At 37.3% G+C, this 15,725-nt stretch overlaps 1 protein-coding gene across 2 annotated transcripts in view; it reads left to right on the forward strand.

The window, feature by feature from the left end:
• Positions 1-15,725, forward strand: part of LOC5566925 (ejaculatory bulb-specific protein 3) — a 62,147-nt gene that overhangs the window by 4,682 nt on the left and 41,740 nt on the right. Inside the window, exons 2-3 of one of the 2 annotated variants that reach the window (XM_001651289.2) lie at positions 14,428-14,934; positions 14,996-15,706. The exons of the other annotated variant lie outside the window; for it this stretch is intronic. Coding sequence (XP_001651339.2) covers positions 14,498-14,934; positions 14,996-15,706 — 1,148 coding nt within the window. The 5' untranslated portion in view covers positions 14,428-14,497. The remainder of the gene's footprint in view (positions 1-14,427; positions 14,935-14,995; positions 15,707-15,725) is intronic. 2 annotated transcript variants of the gene reach the window in all.

Here is a 15,725-nt window from a genome sequence, read left to right on the forward strand (position 1 = left end):
ACTGCTCCAGTGTCCACCTCGGGGGCGTAACAGCTACACACGAAGATTCCGTTAATTTTGACGATCACGAAACCCTCGTATGAGCGTTCGACTACTTCTTGGATAGGGAATAGGCCCATTACTTGGATTGCCGTCATATCTGCTTTGCCTGCTACCCAATTGCCATTTTCGGAAGGTACACGATACGGTTCTGCAAAGATCGCAACTACGCACTTTGTTTCCGTTGTCGACTGCCACAAAAGTTGTTGTGCGGCGTCGCAATGATTGATCACCTGAATTATCTTTATCATCATTACTGTCCTGCCTTCGCCTTCATCCCCTTTCTGGGTGCGCCGCTAAATCAATCAATGCACATTAATGGTTGATATTATGAAGAGTTTTAGTTCGTTTCAATAATTCAATACTACCTGGATACACTTGGAGGATCCTGGTCATCAATACAATACTCGACTACCCTATATGACGGGGTTACAACTGTTAAAGCTTGTAGATTTTGAAGTCTGCATTCCATCGCGCCTTTGAACGAACAAGAACCTTGGCCTTGGAGTACAGTCGAAGCTCTTGGTAACGAAAACTTTTAATGTGACAAAAGCTCTCTATAGCGACATTTTTCGTTCCCTTGAAAATTTTTTTATTTCTTTATTAGTATCGTTCCAAACATTACATTCATTTCTTATATTTAGGTGATTTGACAACGCTATCATCCTAATTTGGTAAAACAAATTCAAGATTTCATTAACATTTTGTTAACAACATATTACATTTTAATTGCTGTAGCAGTTCAGATTTTTTACAGGTGAGTTGATTTCACTTGCTTATAAGGGAAAAAACACGTTTTCAATTTACTTAACCTAACTTAACCTAAAAATGTAGCGATTGTTGCCTGAAATTGTTAAATACATTTTCTTTATATTTGTTCCAATGTTTCAACATTGGATATTCTATGTAACTCATTGGTACTATACCAGGGAGGAAGCTTCAGAATCATTTTCAAAATTTCATTTTCAATTCTCTGCAGAGGTTTCTTTCTGGTATTACAACAGCTAGTCCATATTGGTACAGCATACAATATGGCTGGTGTGAAAATTTGTTTGAATATCAAAAGCTTGTTCTTAAGACAAAGTTTTGATTTTTTATTAATAAAGGAATAGAGACATTTTACATATGTGTAACATTTGGCTTGAATGCCCTCAATGTAATTTTTGAAAGTTAAATTCTTATTTAGCATGAGCCCTAGATTCTTAACTTCATCTGACCAATTCATTGGAACCCCTCTCATCGTGACAACATGTCTACTTGAAGGTTTCAAATAAAGATCTTTTGGTTTATGTGGGAATATTATTAATTGAGTTTTGGAAGAATAAGGAGATATCTTCAATTTTGGAAGTATGAAGAAAAAATATTTGCCGTTTATTATTTACAGGATGTTATAGTAATCAAAGAAACACTTATGAGTTCTTGTTATATTGTGAACCTTGTTAAAAGTGACAAGTATCGGTTTTCCCAGTTGCCGAGAATGACAATTTGTTTTCTAATCATTTATTTATTTAGTTTTCTAGTTTGAAGTAGTAAGGACAAGGATACTGATGTCAGAATTGCTTCGATCTTGCATCTTTTATCAACACATGTTGAGTGGAAAAGTATTTTGTTTTCTTTGGGATTTCGTGAGCGATGAACATATCGATTATTGTTTTGAAAAAGTTGTTTCATATTATTAAAAGGTTCAAGAACGTGAGGTGGAACTAAAAGGATGTGAGTTGTGATTTCTTCGACATTGTTAGCAAATCTATTCCCAATTAATTTGAGAATTTAACGTAGAGATGAATGCCCATCCTGGGTAGTATTTGAACTTGCTACACTACACTTTTCAAAGCGTATACATTTACATATACGCTACCATGCGAGGAAAGTGCTTACAGTGAATCATTGGCAAAATCTTCATGACACTACAACATAATCATTTCTAATTTGATTCAATAAAAGCTAATTTAATAACTGGACTGAACTGAAAGAGAGTATTTTTGTTCAGCAAAAGACTACCGATGAAGATTGCCGGCGGCATCCCTCGATTTTTGGCAATTTTTGCCTCACTCTAACTGCCATAACTCGAAAATTTCTTCCAAAACCCCTTCACAATAACATGGTTTTAGAAAGAGAAAACATAGGAACTTTATTTGCAAAAATAAAAATATTTGGCAACCATATTGAATTTGGCCACCATATTGTATTTTATCAGCAAAACTGAATTTTTATTTACCATAGCCACGTAATGCTTAGGGGTCGTCCATTATTTACGTGAGGGTTTCAGATTTTTCACGCGCTCTACAAATTATTTTGAATTTCAATATAAAAGGTCTTACTTACCATGGGGAGAGTGGTTAATAACACAGCGTAACAAAAATGACATTTTTGCGTATCTCAAGAACCAAGTTATGTGTCTCTAGTAGCTTTGCGGTTGCTGAATCTGATGCCGTTCTCAGAAATATTCCAGCACGTCACCAAAGTTGTAGAAAACACTATTTTCATTGATGTTTATATGAAATTTGAAGCATGATTTATCATTTTTTTTAACGATATAATCCACCAAGCATGCAAAATAAGACTTAAACTTTCATTTCAGATATGATGTGTCTGAAATTGCACGATGAAATATAGATTAAATCGATTTTTAAACATGCTTACAGACTCCATACAAAATTCTTCGTTTGTCTTATGTGTCATAATACAATACTTTTTTAAATCGTTAAAAATATAACTTTTGAGCATCGAAGGTATTATAAATTATGTTGATAAGCATTGTTATATACATGAAGTTTGTATTCTGTGGCAAATAGAGCAAATTAATTGCCATACAAGCTGACAAACTTGCATGCAAGTTGACTGTATTGGTCAAATTTTTCATTTTCAACAGTCAATATCTCAAAAACTAGATGTGCTATGATATTTTAGAAAACGGCAACGGATTCAGCAATCCTTAATTAAGCAAATAGCGGTATTTTGATGCTTGAAACAAAAACGTATTGTGCAGTGGTAGCAAACAATTTTTTTTTTGTTTCAAATCGTTCCATGAAACACACCGTGCCTAAATGAAGCTTAAATGGTCCATTGTTCCTGTCGGCGCCATTTCTGCTAGCAGCGCCCTCTTTTTTTTACGAACTGCCAACCAGTTCAGTTCGGCTCGGAAGAGCCATTTGAGTTCACAAAAGTGGTTTCATTTTCGATTCAGCAGCATCCCGAAAGGAGACACAATGAATCAAATTAATACGCATCCACGCAGGGAAACGTGTCAGGATTACAGAATTTTCAACTCGATCCTGCCGGTCGTCCTTCCGACCGCTGCCTCTTGCACGTGCCTCACATGTTGAAGGGGTTGCATTCCGGTCAACCGACGATGTTGATGACGACTCTGTCAACGCCAACCCGATCATAAGTGTTCAACAAAATTATAATAGCCGGAGATACAATTCCGGCATTAAAAGAGAATATCGAAACTTTATCTTAAGAATAAGCTTTTGATCTGCAAACAAATTTTCTGGCCAGCCTTGTTTGATGCTGTAGACTATCTATAGACTTACTGTTGTAATACCAGAATGAAAGCTCTTGCAGATGATTCAAAATAACAATTTAAATATTACACTAAAGTTCTTTATTACACGGTTTTTTGCACGTTTTATTTTTACATGGCTTTGTTTACACTCCTTTTGGAATTTGCACTGTACTTTTTTTGCACGGGATTCGGATTTAACACGGTTTTTTTTCCTTATTTACACGGATTTCGGAATTAACACGACTTTTTTTTCTTATTTACACGGATTTCAGAATTAACACGGTACTTTTACGCGAATTCCAGAATTAACACGGTTTATTTTTACACAGATTCCAGAATTAGCACGGTTTTTTTGCGCGGATTTTTTTTTTGGCACGACACGGGGGACCGTGTAAAAAGACCTTAGTGGAACAAATGTCGAATGAAATTATTTATAACTTTGATAAAAAACGTTTGTTAATCCACCATAAATGCGATATACATTAAGGTTAGGTTAGGTTAAGTAAATTGAAAGTGTTTTTTTGTTCCATATAAGCTATCAACTCACCTATGTTTATCACAAAATGTAAATTAAAGATTAATTTAGTTTTACCAAACTAAAATGATAGTGTTGCCTAAAACAAAACACCTAGATATGAGAGTGTAATGTTTGAAATAATATTAATGAATAAATTAAAAAAAAAAAAAAGTGATATAATTTTGTTATGCATTTCTGATCGGGAACAGCCGGGGAGCGGCAGGAAGTTTGTCGATTATCGATCTCGCTTGCTATCATCTTCCCTCCGGGAAGAGGCTGTGGCGGAAGTGCTGGTGGTTTGTAATTGTGACAAATTGTATGTTTGTGGAACAAATCGATTGCAACAGGATGTTTGCCTTGCCGGTATGGGTGGATACGTGCCAAAGTACGTAGGTATAGTGATGTGGAGGCGCCCAGCATGGCATATGGCTGAGGCTCCATCATCATCGTGTGAACTTCGGTCGGGATGTCTGATTGGAAGGCGGGGTTATTGGTTTGTGGTGCGAATATGAAGCTTTTACAGCCCTCCCTAGAGAGCTTCGATGAAATGGCGTTGCACTCTTCATTTGCTTAACGAGTTCAAATTGAAGGGAAACTACGCATTTTAATTGGACGTGGGAAGCGCAACCATATTGTGGGGAGCTGTTGAGATCTGTTCAATATTTTCAACTATAGATAGAAAAGACATAATAGATTGAACAGGGGAGTTTATTAGGGTGCAGATAAGTATTAGAATCGATTAAAAATCCCGATAATCCTTAGAAATTTTCCCATTTTCCCGCAAATTCTTTGGAAATTCCAAGAATCTTTTGTAAAACTCGAGATACTTTTGGAATGTGATGAATTATCTGAGTATCCCAAGAATCTCTTAAGTATACTGAGAACCCTTTGAGAATAAAAAAATATATCTTAGGAATATCCAGGATTTCTTACAATTCGAGTGTATAACATATGAATCGCAAGAATAAAAGACTTTGAATTTCTATGGATATGGATAATCTACTTGGAATCTTTTGGTAATTAAAAAGATCTTTTACGAATTCCGCGAATCATTTGGCAATCAAACAATGTTTTGGAAATCCGAGATTTTTTTTTTCGGTAATTCCTTGAAAATCTTTTAGAGATCCCAGAAACACTTAACAAATTTTGAAGAGAAAATAATTCATGATCCCAAAAACCCTTGAAAACTCTGATCAGCCCTTGGGAATCGCCAGAATGTCTTTATCACTTTTTGAGAGTATTGCGGGGAAATTTAAAAATTTGGATTCCATTGCGCAAATAACGCGCAGTGAGCAATCCCCGCATAGAACAAATAAACCACAGTAAGCATGCATTGCATTGAAATTGCGAACTGTTTCTAAACAAAAAAAAACGTATAGATGGCTGAAGTTTCGTCTCGTGAAATGATAAATGCAAATTCAACTCCTTTTTCTAGCATCGAGCATTGTTTCATTTGCAATAATAAAATTTGGCAATGTCTGTTATTTAGACAAGACTTATGAATCCAGAATATCAAATGCCACTGAAAACCGATCAGAAGAGTTCCTTTCGTCATGCGGATTCCAACCCGTATTTGAATGTTATCAAATTTTTGAAAGCGTTGGAATAACCTGGAGAAGGATTGGGAAGAGTGTATGACCAAGTACTATTTGTTCAATTTGTTCGTTGAGTAACATGCAGCATTGTATTGTTGGTATTGTCGAGGCATTTGATACGATTGACAGGAACCGCTCAGAGACCAAAGATAAAATATAAATTCAAACAGCACAAGGTCAGAGGTGACTACGATGATTTTGGTAGAAAATTTTCCAATAAATGGACCTGGGTTTTCTAGGGATCAAAGTTTTTCTTGCAACGCATTATATTTTTGAAATAAAAAAATCTCTTGTTTGTTGGTTAAGGATCACTTTAAAATCAATTCAAAACTTGAGAATATCAAAAACCTGTTCGAAATTTAAATAATTATTACTGAAATTCCAAAAAATCTCAAGAATTCCGAGCCTATGATTTTTATGATAATTTCTTTAAAATTTGAGTTTTGTTTTGTTAATTCCTTTAGATTCCTCTGGCAATCCATAAGGAGTTCTGTGGACATCTTTAGAATATCGGAGGCATCCTTTGCATCCCTTTCACATCTTCAGAATACTTATACTGATAATCACCTCGGGATTTCAAAAATTTATCCGAGATTACAAAAAAAATCTTAGGAATAACGAAAATCCGTTGAAATTACAGATTCTCGGGAGACTATGAATTTCTTTGGCAACCCTTAAAATTCATGAGTTTAATCATAATCCTCATAAAAAATCATCGAAACCTTATGTATCTTAAAATACATTACGAAACTTAAGAAATTTCCCTGAGAATGCATTTAAAATTTCAACCCGATCAGCCAAGTTATTATTACGGCGTTGCTTTTAGGAAATCATCTATGAGTAATTCCAGAATTTTCTTTAGGAGCTCCTTCCGAAATTTCCACAATACATTATTTCTAGAGTAAGTTCTGGAATGGCCACATACAAAAATGTTTTCTCGAGGATTCCTCTTTACATGTCTTCTGAAATTTTGGAGCATCCCTAAAAGAACTCTTTTATTTGTAAATCTTATAATCCCTGGAATAAACTCCACAAGAATTAATAAAAAAAATCCTTAGAAGGTACTTGAAGATACTCGAAGGAATCACTGGACTTCTGAAACTCCATTCGAAATATCAATTCGTCCAAACGTTATTTCAAAATTTATTTCAGGGTTTCAACAAGAGTTCCTGTAGAGCAATCAATTCAAACAGTTGTGTTCAGAATAATAGTCGCGAAAGCCGATTTTCATACAAATGATTACTTTGACATATTGTAACTTCGTTTCACTGTGAGCAATCGGCATGGAATTTTGACGGAGAACTGCAAATATGATCAATTTCATGAACATGAAATTTTAAAAGCACCGTTTGCGAAAAAGCCCGTTTTTTGATAAATCTTGGGTATTTCTTCACTTGATATGTCTCATATTTCCCATGGAACACAAAGCAAACTTAGTGGCATCGCAGAGAGAAAGGATGTAGCTTTCATTTGAAGTTGAAAAAAATTTGGCGGCCATTTTGAATTTGGCCGTTATTTTGAATTTTGTTAGAAAAATCGATTTTTCGCCATTAGCGCACCGCTCGTTTCGAATTCTGAGATCACCAAAAGAAAGCTGAGGAAAAATTGCGTAAGATAGGCTACAAAAACAAGGTGAGCAATGGTATTTACCCTATAAAATGAACGATTTTCTAAATCATGTTCCATGATTTTGACGTATATGGCGAGTGTGCAAACATTATTTTTGTACAACAAAGAAACAAGTTTTCAATCGAGTTGTGTTTGATCCTTCGACCTTGACGCCTGCCCTTGCGGGGGCTAGCGATGAGGGTAGGATTAAACATGTCGTGCCGATTGTAGTATTTTTATAAGGGTGATCCCTTACTCTTCAAGTATAATTGAATAAATAAATAAATAACTCGATGATCCATTCAATATCGAGTTATGAAGAGTTGACTGTATATTATTTGCAAAGTGGTATATTAACCAATATTTTAACGTCAAAAATAGATTAACATTACCAAAAGTAAAATTACCCGATTTTGTCAGGTGCCCCATTTTGCCAGCCCAAAATTCATCAAGGGGCTTACAAAATCGGGTCCTTACTGTTTTACAATTAACACTGTTTTGGACAATTTTTTAATGAAAATTTAGTGTGTGTTTTTCGGCAAACTTAAGTTTACGGCTGGTGTAAACTATCGTAAAAGTATCGATATTTTGTGTTTTAGCCAGCGAACTTTTGCACCACACTGGATTCGATCTCTTGCCCCACCGGTGGGGCAAAAATTCGTTTAAAACGATCAATTTTGAAACTGTTATAACTAAAAATGGGTAAATTTTTTGACACAAGTTAGTTCAGTAAAATTATAGCCAATATGTTGAAGGTTCACTGTATGGCATTTGTTTGTTTCAACTGTTATTGTTTTCCTGGAAACTTTGATTATACCACTAAGGTCGAACTATTGTTGAACTAAGGTCGCATTGTCGGAATGAATCTCCCTTGAGGTTCCGAGAGTACCTATAAGTCTGCGCAACGTAGTGATGAATCCAGTTGAGAAGAGGTCCATGACGAGCTCAAGGTGGATTGTTTTGGTGATGAAACAGATGCACACTGCGATGTAAACCCTTGGCGGGACTGCACGTTGATGAGGAGGTTTAAGGTAACAGGGTCCACAGAAATCGACGCCAATTCTATGAGGGCTCAAGCTGGGCGTACTCGAGCAGAGGGTAGTTGTTCCATCGGCTGCTCAATTGGTATGAGGTTGAAGCGAAACCAGCGATGGCATTTTCGAAAGATGGATCTGATAGCTCTTTCGCCGAGAATTGGCCAGAACTCCTGTCTCATTACAGCGAGAGTCGCTTGATGTCCTTCGTGGTGGAATTGAAGATGGTAGTACTCAATAAGCATACGGGTGAAGGCATGTGACTGCGAAAGGACTGCTGAATGTCTGGTGCCGTAATCCTTGAAGCGTAGACGGCCACCTACCTGCTTGATTCCATCCTTGTTGATGAATGAGCGTAGTAGTTTCAACAATGATTTAGGTGAAACTAGGTAGGTCTTCTTCAAGGATTTGATTTCCTCAAAGAAGATTTCTTACTGTACTAAACGTACGAGAGTCATCTTACCAGCGTTGATCTCTGGTGCAGTGAGAAATACAGCACTTTTCCGCAGGGATGTTCGCCGGCAGTTGTTCAAAAAGACATCAATACACGGCGCTGCAATCTCCGAACGCACTCGTTTTTCAACCTTTCTGTCACTCGTACTAATTATAGCCTTCACGAACCAGTCCGAAGCATGTCGCGTTTATTCAATCAGTGTTATTTTGTATTTGACTTAACCCTCTAATACCCAACCCTGCCTTTAGACGGGGTACACTTTGGAATTTTGAATATTTTTTCGTAGCTCGGAAATCAAAATGTTTTTATTTTTGGCTTATACTTTGACTCATAACAGGCTTATTAGAAAAGTTTTTTATGAGTTTTGAAACTTTTTTGTATTTTTAGAAATTGTTTGAAAAATTGCATTCTTATATAACCTACAAATGCCTGGGGTTCATTGAACGTGTAATATAAAAAATCGTACTTTTTATATTTTTATACGATCAACCTATCACAAAAGAAGAGCCTGGTGGTATTCATATAATTTCAAACCTGTTTTTCCGTTAGTTACACGAAAAATAAAATACGCTCCGAAAAAAATAAAAAATTTAATGTTTTTGAACGTGCCGTAAAAATTTAAATTTTTATTGTTGCCAAAAATCAACAACTAGAAAAGGCTTCAAGAAAAAATGAAAAAAGCTAGGGATGTTCAAAAATAAAAAATATAAAAATCAAAAACCAAAATTTAAAAATTTGCGAATAAAAATAAATAATTGCCCAAAACGTGTTTAGAACGATTTAAGATAACGAAAAATAATACTTAAATCGAAAATAACAATTTGAGTATTGGAGGGTTAAATTTTATTATTTACATTTTATTCAACTTTGGTTGCTTGTACTGAAGGTGATATCTTTTTGTAGTTACGTAACAAAGTTTTCAGAATGAAAGCACTCGTTATCGATAGGGTAAATGAACCAATTATAGTTATAGTACCAAACATTGCAATTGTGGGAACAACAACAGGAGAGACTGGGGAGAAATAATCCCCTTTTCTTAATGCAACTCTAACCCTGCATGGAAGCCATGATTTGACGAGATTTCTCCACAAGCTCAGCATACTTTTTATTTGGAGAGACTTGTTTCCTACTATATCCACTGTGGCCAAGCAAAGTAATAATGCTGTAACACATTTCATCGTTAGAGGCAACACAATCCTAAGAAAATAAAAGTTTCCAAATACAATTTCAATGCAAATTTTTTAGGCTAACGAATGACTGTCAAGAATTGATATGGAATCCACTGTATCTATTAGTTAAAAATGTTTCTAATACAACTACGTTTCTGAAATCCTATGCGATAATTTCAACGTTGAGCATATTCGTTATTATTATCTTTTTGTAGGGAGACATTCATCCGATGGCAAGTTCTTTCTAGGAAGCGTTATGATTAAAACTATATTGGAGCAGATTTTTTATTGTAACATAGGACTCACAAAACTTTGAAGAAGTCAAGAGACAAATTTTATCTAAGATTACTGTTTTATATTTTGACTAGGTTAATCGCAACTTCACCGGTGGTCCATTTTATTGGTCCAAATTTATACCAAAAATGAACCTGTCAAAATTAAAAAGACCAGTAAAAATAGACCAAACCGCACATGCATTGAACAGCAGAATTGATTAACCCTGAAGAATTCCGAAAGAACTCTGAAGGAGTACATGGAGTCTCGGATGAATCTAGATAGAGTTCGCGATGGAGCCTCGAAAGAATTTCCGGCAGAGCTCCGAAAGAATTACTGGCAGAGTTCCGAAGGTATTCTCGGTGGTGCTCCGGAGACTTTTACGGAAGAACTGCTAAGAAATTTCTGATGGAGCTCCAGATGAACTTCGTAGGAATTGCTGAAGGGACTCCATAAAAACTGTGGAGGATTCCCGGAGGAAGTCGGGGAGTATTACACGGAGGAAGTGTAAAAAGTTTTTTTTGTCCAGAGAAACTCCAGAGGAATTCCTGGAGAAACCCCAGGAGATTTTTCTGGAGAAACTACGCAGAAATTACTGGAGGAACTCTCGAAGAATTGCTGGAGGTACCATGAAGAAAATATGAGGGAATTACCGGTGGAGCTTCGAAGGATATCCCAGAGGAACAATGAAGGAATGTCTGGAAGATATCAAAAATAATTCATGAGTAACTTCATAAAGGAAATTCGAAGGAACTTCGGAGGAAGTTATGGAAGAACTCCGGAAGAATTTTTGGAAGGAATTTCTAGATAATTCCAGGGAACTCTGAAGAAATTCTAAAAGAAACTTGTGAGAAATTCTTGGAGACAGAGAGCCGTGCAGAAATTTCTTGGGAGATTTTTTCCAAGAACTACCCCGGAGATTTCCCCCAAGAACTCCTCTGGAATTTTCTTCAGGAATTTCTCATGGGATTTCCAACAGCAATTCCTCCGGAGATTTCGGTCAGGATTTTTTAGGGGATTTCATCCATTTCAAAAAAATCCTCCGAGGAATTGCTTCAGAAATTTCGAGAATTTTTTCCGGAAATTTGCTCCAGACGAGACTCATTTTCCGTAACCGGTCGTTTGAGAACGTCGAGATCCATTGGAAGCCCGTACTATACAAATCTCAGCCAGCACGTCATTGATGAGTAGTGTGTGGTATTTCAATATCTCAGGCTAGGTATCGGATATAAATAGAAAGCGTTGTATTTGGATGGGCATCTAATTCTTCCGAAGGAGGTGCGCATTGCGAAAGAGGACCACGTGATTATTGAAATCGAATTCAGGTTAACTTCTACGTCCATGAGTCCTTTCGTGGCGTACCCCTACGCGTCCTATCTAGAGAACCGGGAGTCGTGAGTTCGGTTCTCACCGTGTAAATTTCACATTAATTTGTCCGTTTAATCCAATTGCAAAGAATATGTGATGTATTCGGCAGTTGTTAATTAATCAATTTTTCATTGATTGACTTATGAAAGAGTAATGAAATTCTTCACCGAAATCATAAGTATATCATAAAAATTTGAACTATAATTGTTGCCAAATTATAGTTATTCCTTAAATAATTATTTTTTAGTTGGTTCTGCATCAATGTATGAGTCGATGGTCCTTTCAGATATCGATTCATGGAGCATTGACTGTACTTTAGGAACTGTAGAGAATCTCCAGAGATATTTCGAACCAAAAATCCAGTACGAATTATGAAATACCTTAAGAGGAGTTCTTGGGAGACCCCTGAAAAAAATCTCCGGATGAATTTCTGGAGAAAATCCCCGGAGGAATTTCTGTAACAAATCTCCGGAAGAATTTCTAAAGGAAATCTCCGGAAAAATTTCTGGAGGTACTCCTGAAAGAAACCTTTGAGGTGTTGCTATTGGGAATCCCCAGAGGAATTTCTGGAGAAAATCCGCGGAGTACATGTTGGGGTATGCTTCCGGTGGAATCTTTGAAATCCCCGGAGGAATTCCTGGAGCAAATCCCCAAAGAACTTCCTGAAGTAAATCTCCGGAAAAAATCTCTGGAAAAAGTCCCCGAAACAATTTCTGGAGAAAATCCCCGGAAGAATTATTTAATGAATTTCTGGACGAAAATCCACGGATGAATTTCTGGATGAAATCCACAGAGGAATTTCTGGACGAAATTCTTGCAGGAATTCTTGGGGGAAATTCTCATATGGAGCAAATCCCCGTTAGAATTTTTGAAAGTAATCTACGGAGCGATTTTTGGAGGAATTCCTGGAGGAAAGCCCCGGAATAATTTCTTGAGAAAATCCCCGTAGGAGTTCTTGGGGACTAACAGGCATCCTCAGTGTATAAGTGCTGATGATCTTCTATTTTTAGCGACAATGGTGCCTGCCACGTCAGAATGCAGACCAATGCTGGGAAGGAGGAGGAATTGATAATGCATTAGACTGGCTCCCACGTAGACCGTATATACCACTGCATCTAAGCCAGTTCATGCGGGAGTGTATGGAATGGGGGAAAGGCATGGCAGAGAGGTTTGCTTTTGTGGTTAGCAGACTGCCTATGTATCAGTCGTAAGGAAAGGCATGCGCGTGGAAGAATGGAAGCGTTGGGGAAACGGTTTCTTGTCCGTGTCTGGTTCTAGCGTTTGCTATGAACGAATAGTTTGAGTGTGATAGATTTAGAATCGGAAGATAGAAGTAAGTGAGAGATATACAACTACAAAGTACGAGGAAAGGGACGAGCCTGGGATTGAACCCATGACCTTCTGCTTATGAAGCAGAAGCGGTAGCCATCAGACCTCCAATCCCATCAAAACCTTCGGATAAATTCTCTGAAAAAAAAACTCCGAAGGTATTTATTGGGAAACTCCGCGGAGGCTTTTTTTTTCAAATGCATTTCTGGACGAAATTTCCGAAGGAATTCTCAGAAATTCCCCGAAAAATTCCTAGAAGAAATCCGTATCGCTTGAAAGAAATAAATGTAACTTTAGACGTGTCTTAAGTATGTGAGTAAAAATTTGACTTTGTCACTTTATGTTTTAGTTTTAGGAATTTTGTTATTGGGGTGACCATTTAACCTGTTGACTAATAATAAATAAATAAATATGTAATAAATTAATATGTGATTTCAACTAATCGGTCGATTTCAAATCCTCCCATCATTCAAATGTATGGAAATCACGATGAATTTTAAATTTCCCTGCAAAAATCCTCGCACTTATAATATATTATTCGATTGTGTGTATCATTTCAGCATCGTATATCATAGACAAATATCACATATTCAGTTATTAATGTGAAACATGCCAAAACACACTACCTCCACTATGGATCACCGTTCACCCTATGGCTGGAAAAGGATATGGCATTACAATGAGTTTCTTCGTGCTTGCACAAAATTGTCAAATGCAAAAATTAAATATTGTGCAAGAGTGGTCTTGATCATCAGCTTTGGTAGTACTTAAGCACCGTCCTCAAATAACGTAATGCTTCAGGACCATAGGGAGGAGGTAGGCTCTAGCGCTACGACTCATGCAAGATTTTTTTTTCATATGTAAAGTGACACGGAGAACAAGTCAAAAATGACAATTACTGCGTAACGTGATGAATGATTGCTCACAGAACATTAAACTAATTAGTAAGCTCTGTCTCAGTTCGGCGGTAACACCAGCAAGACCCAAGAGCACGTGTCCAAAGCATCGCTTTCAAATTTGGCAGTATGCTGACGAAAGCTTCTGTTGATGTATTTTTTTCTCCAGACAATTCCTGGAATTCCCAACCATCAGACAAAACATTATATAAACTGTCGTGTTCAGCATCAAATGGACGTAACTCAGGTTTGAAGATAAAGTCCATGAAGAAAAATCGATCCCTGTAGATACACCCATAAGATGCTAAATGATTGATTGATAGTATTATCTATCTTTTGTTAGATTGTGTACATCCATTCATCTTGTCGCTTGAATGCCCCCATTCATCATTCAATCATGGCTCAGTGAAAGTTTCCATTTCGCATCTTATAAACTCAATGTTTTTAAACACATTTCACACATTTCACTGATTACACTGGTTTATCTCGTGATATCAATACAAACTAACGTTTCATTCTCGAGTGCCCCAGTACCCATCATTGTTGCAGTCATTAATCACGGAACTTCTCACAACCAGAGCCGCTGGGAAGACCTTTATCTTATCGAAACGTATCAACCCTTTAAAAATATTCACAGACAACAATAATAACCAAGTGCTGAACGCCTGATTAGTGTCCACGCAGTGCTAGCAGCGAACTGGTACCCAATGGACCTGCTCACCGTTCTAAAGTGCCGCTTGGAGATTATCGATGACTCAATTACCACCAAACAGCTCATAGACGAGTTGGTTTCATTCGGTCCTCTGGAAGCGCCAGTTCATTTGACTGAGCTAGACAACGTGGTTAAACGTCACTACCAATGGGTACGTCATCTCTCGGCGGTTCATCCCTTCTATACTGTCCGAACCAACAACGATCTCCGAATTTTGGGAACAACAGTTCTTCTGGATTGTGGCTATGTTTGTTCATCGAAGATCGAGGTGATGCAGGTTCTGGAACTGGGCGTTGACCCCGAGTGGATCTTGCTGAAGAGTGCAGCCGACAGTGATGACCTATTGAAGTTTGCTCAACGAAAACGTTTACTACTTTCGTTTAGCACTGAACGAGAACTTAGGAACATCCATCATGTTTATTCGGAAGCAGAGTAAGATTGAAATTTTAATTATGTTTGTATAACCCAATTATCTGTATAATTTTATTTGAAGACTGTTGATTTGCTTTGGATATGAACTTGACCCCGACGCTGAACATCAATCTCAAATTGAAACGCATGACCTCTTGAATCTTGCAAAGGAGCTAGAAATGGACGTCATCGGTTGGAGTTACGAGCCTTCCTCTGTCCATTTGGACCACACCACTTTACATGATGCCATTCGGAAAGGACGGGAAATCACAGATTTTGCAATGATCGTGGGATTTAATTTTAATTTCATCAATATAGGCAACGGCCTTTCCATTCACAAGGACCATGACATCTCACAATATGCTGCACAGGTCAACCGATCATTACAAGACTTCTTCCCAGATCGCGGAAATTTCACGATAGTTGCCGAATCGGGCCCATTTCATTGTGCGGCAGCTGTGACGGCAATCAGCACCATCAACGGCAAACGTGTATTCTGGCATCCGGAGTTTCCGTCACAAATTGAAAGAGTGTCTTACTATCTGAACCATGACTTCGGCGATGAGAGCTCAAGATTCGAACCCATCATCTGGAAGAGTCCAAAAGACTGTGGAACGGTGTGTAGATCCAGTGTGTACGCATCCAGCAACGAGTGTCTGATAGACAATCTAGCTTTACCGGAGGTGAACGAAATGGATTGCATGGTGTTTGAAAATCAAGGTGCTAGCACAAGTGACTTGGCGGAGATGCCGGTTTTACCGATAACTTTGGCTTTCGTTCGGAAGAGCATGTGGTAAGACTTCTCAGTATCA

This window comes from Aedes aegypti, chromosome 3 (assembly GCF_002204515.2).
Source record: "Aedes aegypti strain LVP_AGWG chromosome 3, AaegL5.0 Primary Assembly, whole genome shotgun sequence".
In the NCBI taxonomy this organism is placed as follows: Eukaryota; Metazoa; Arthropoda; class Insecta; order Diptera; family Culicidae; genus Aedes; species Aedes aegypti.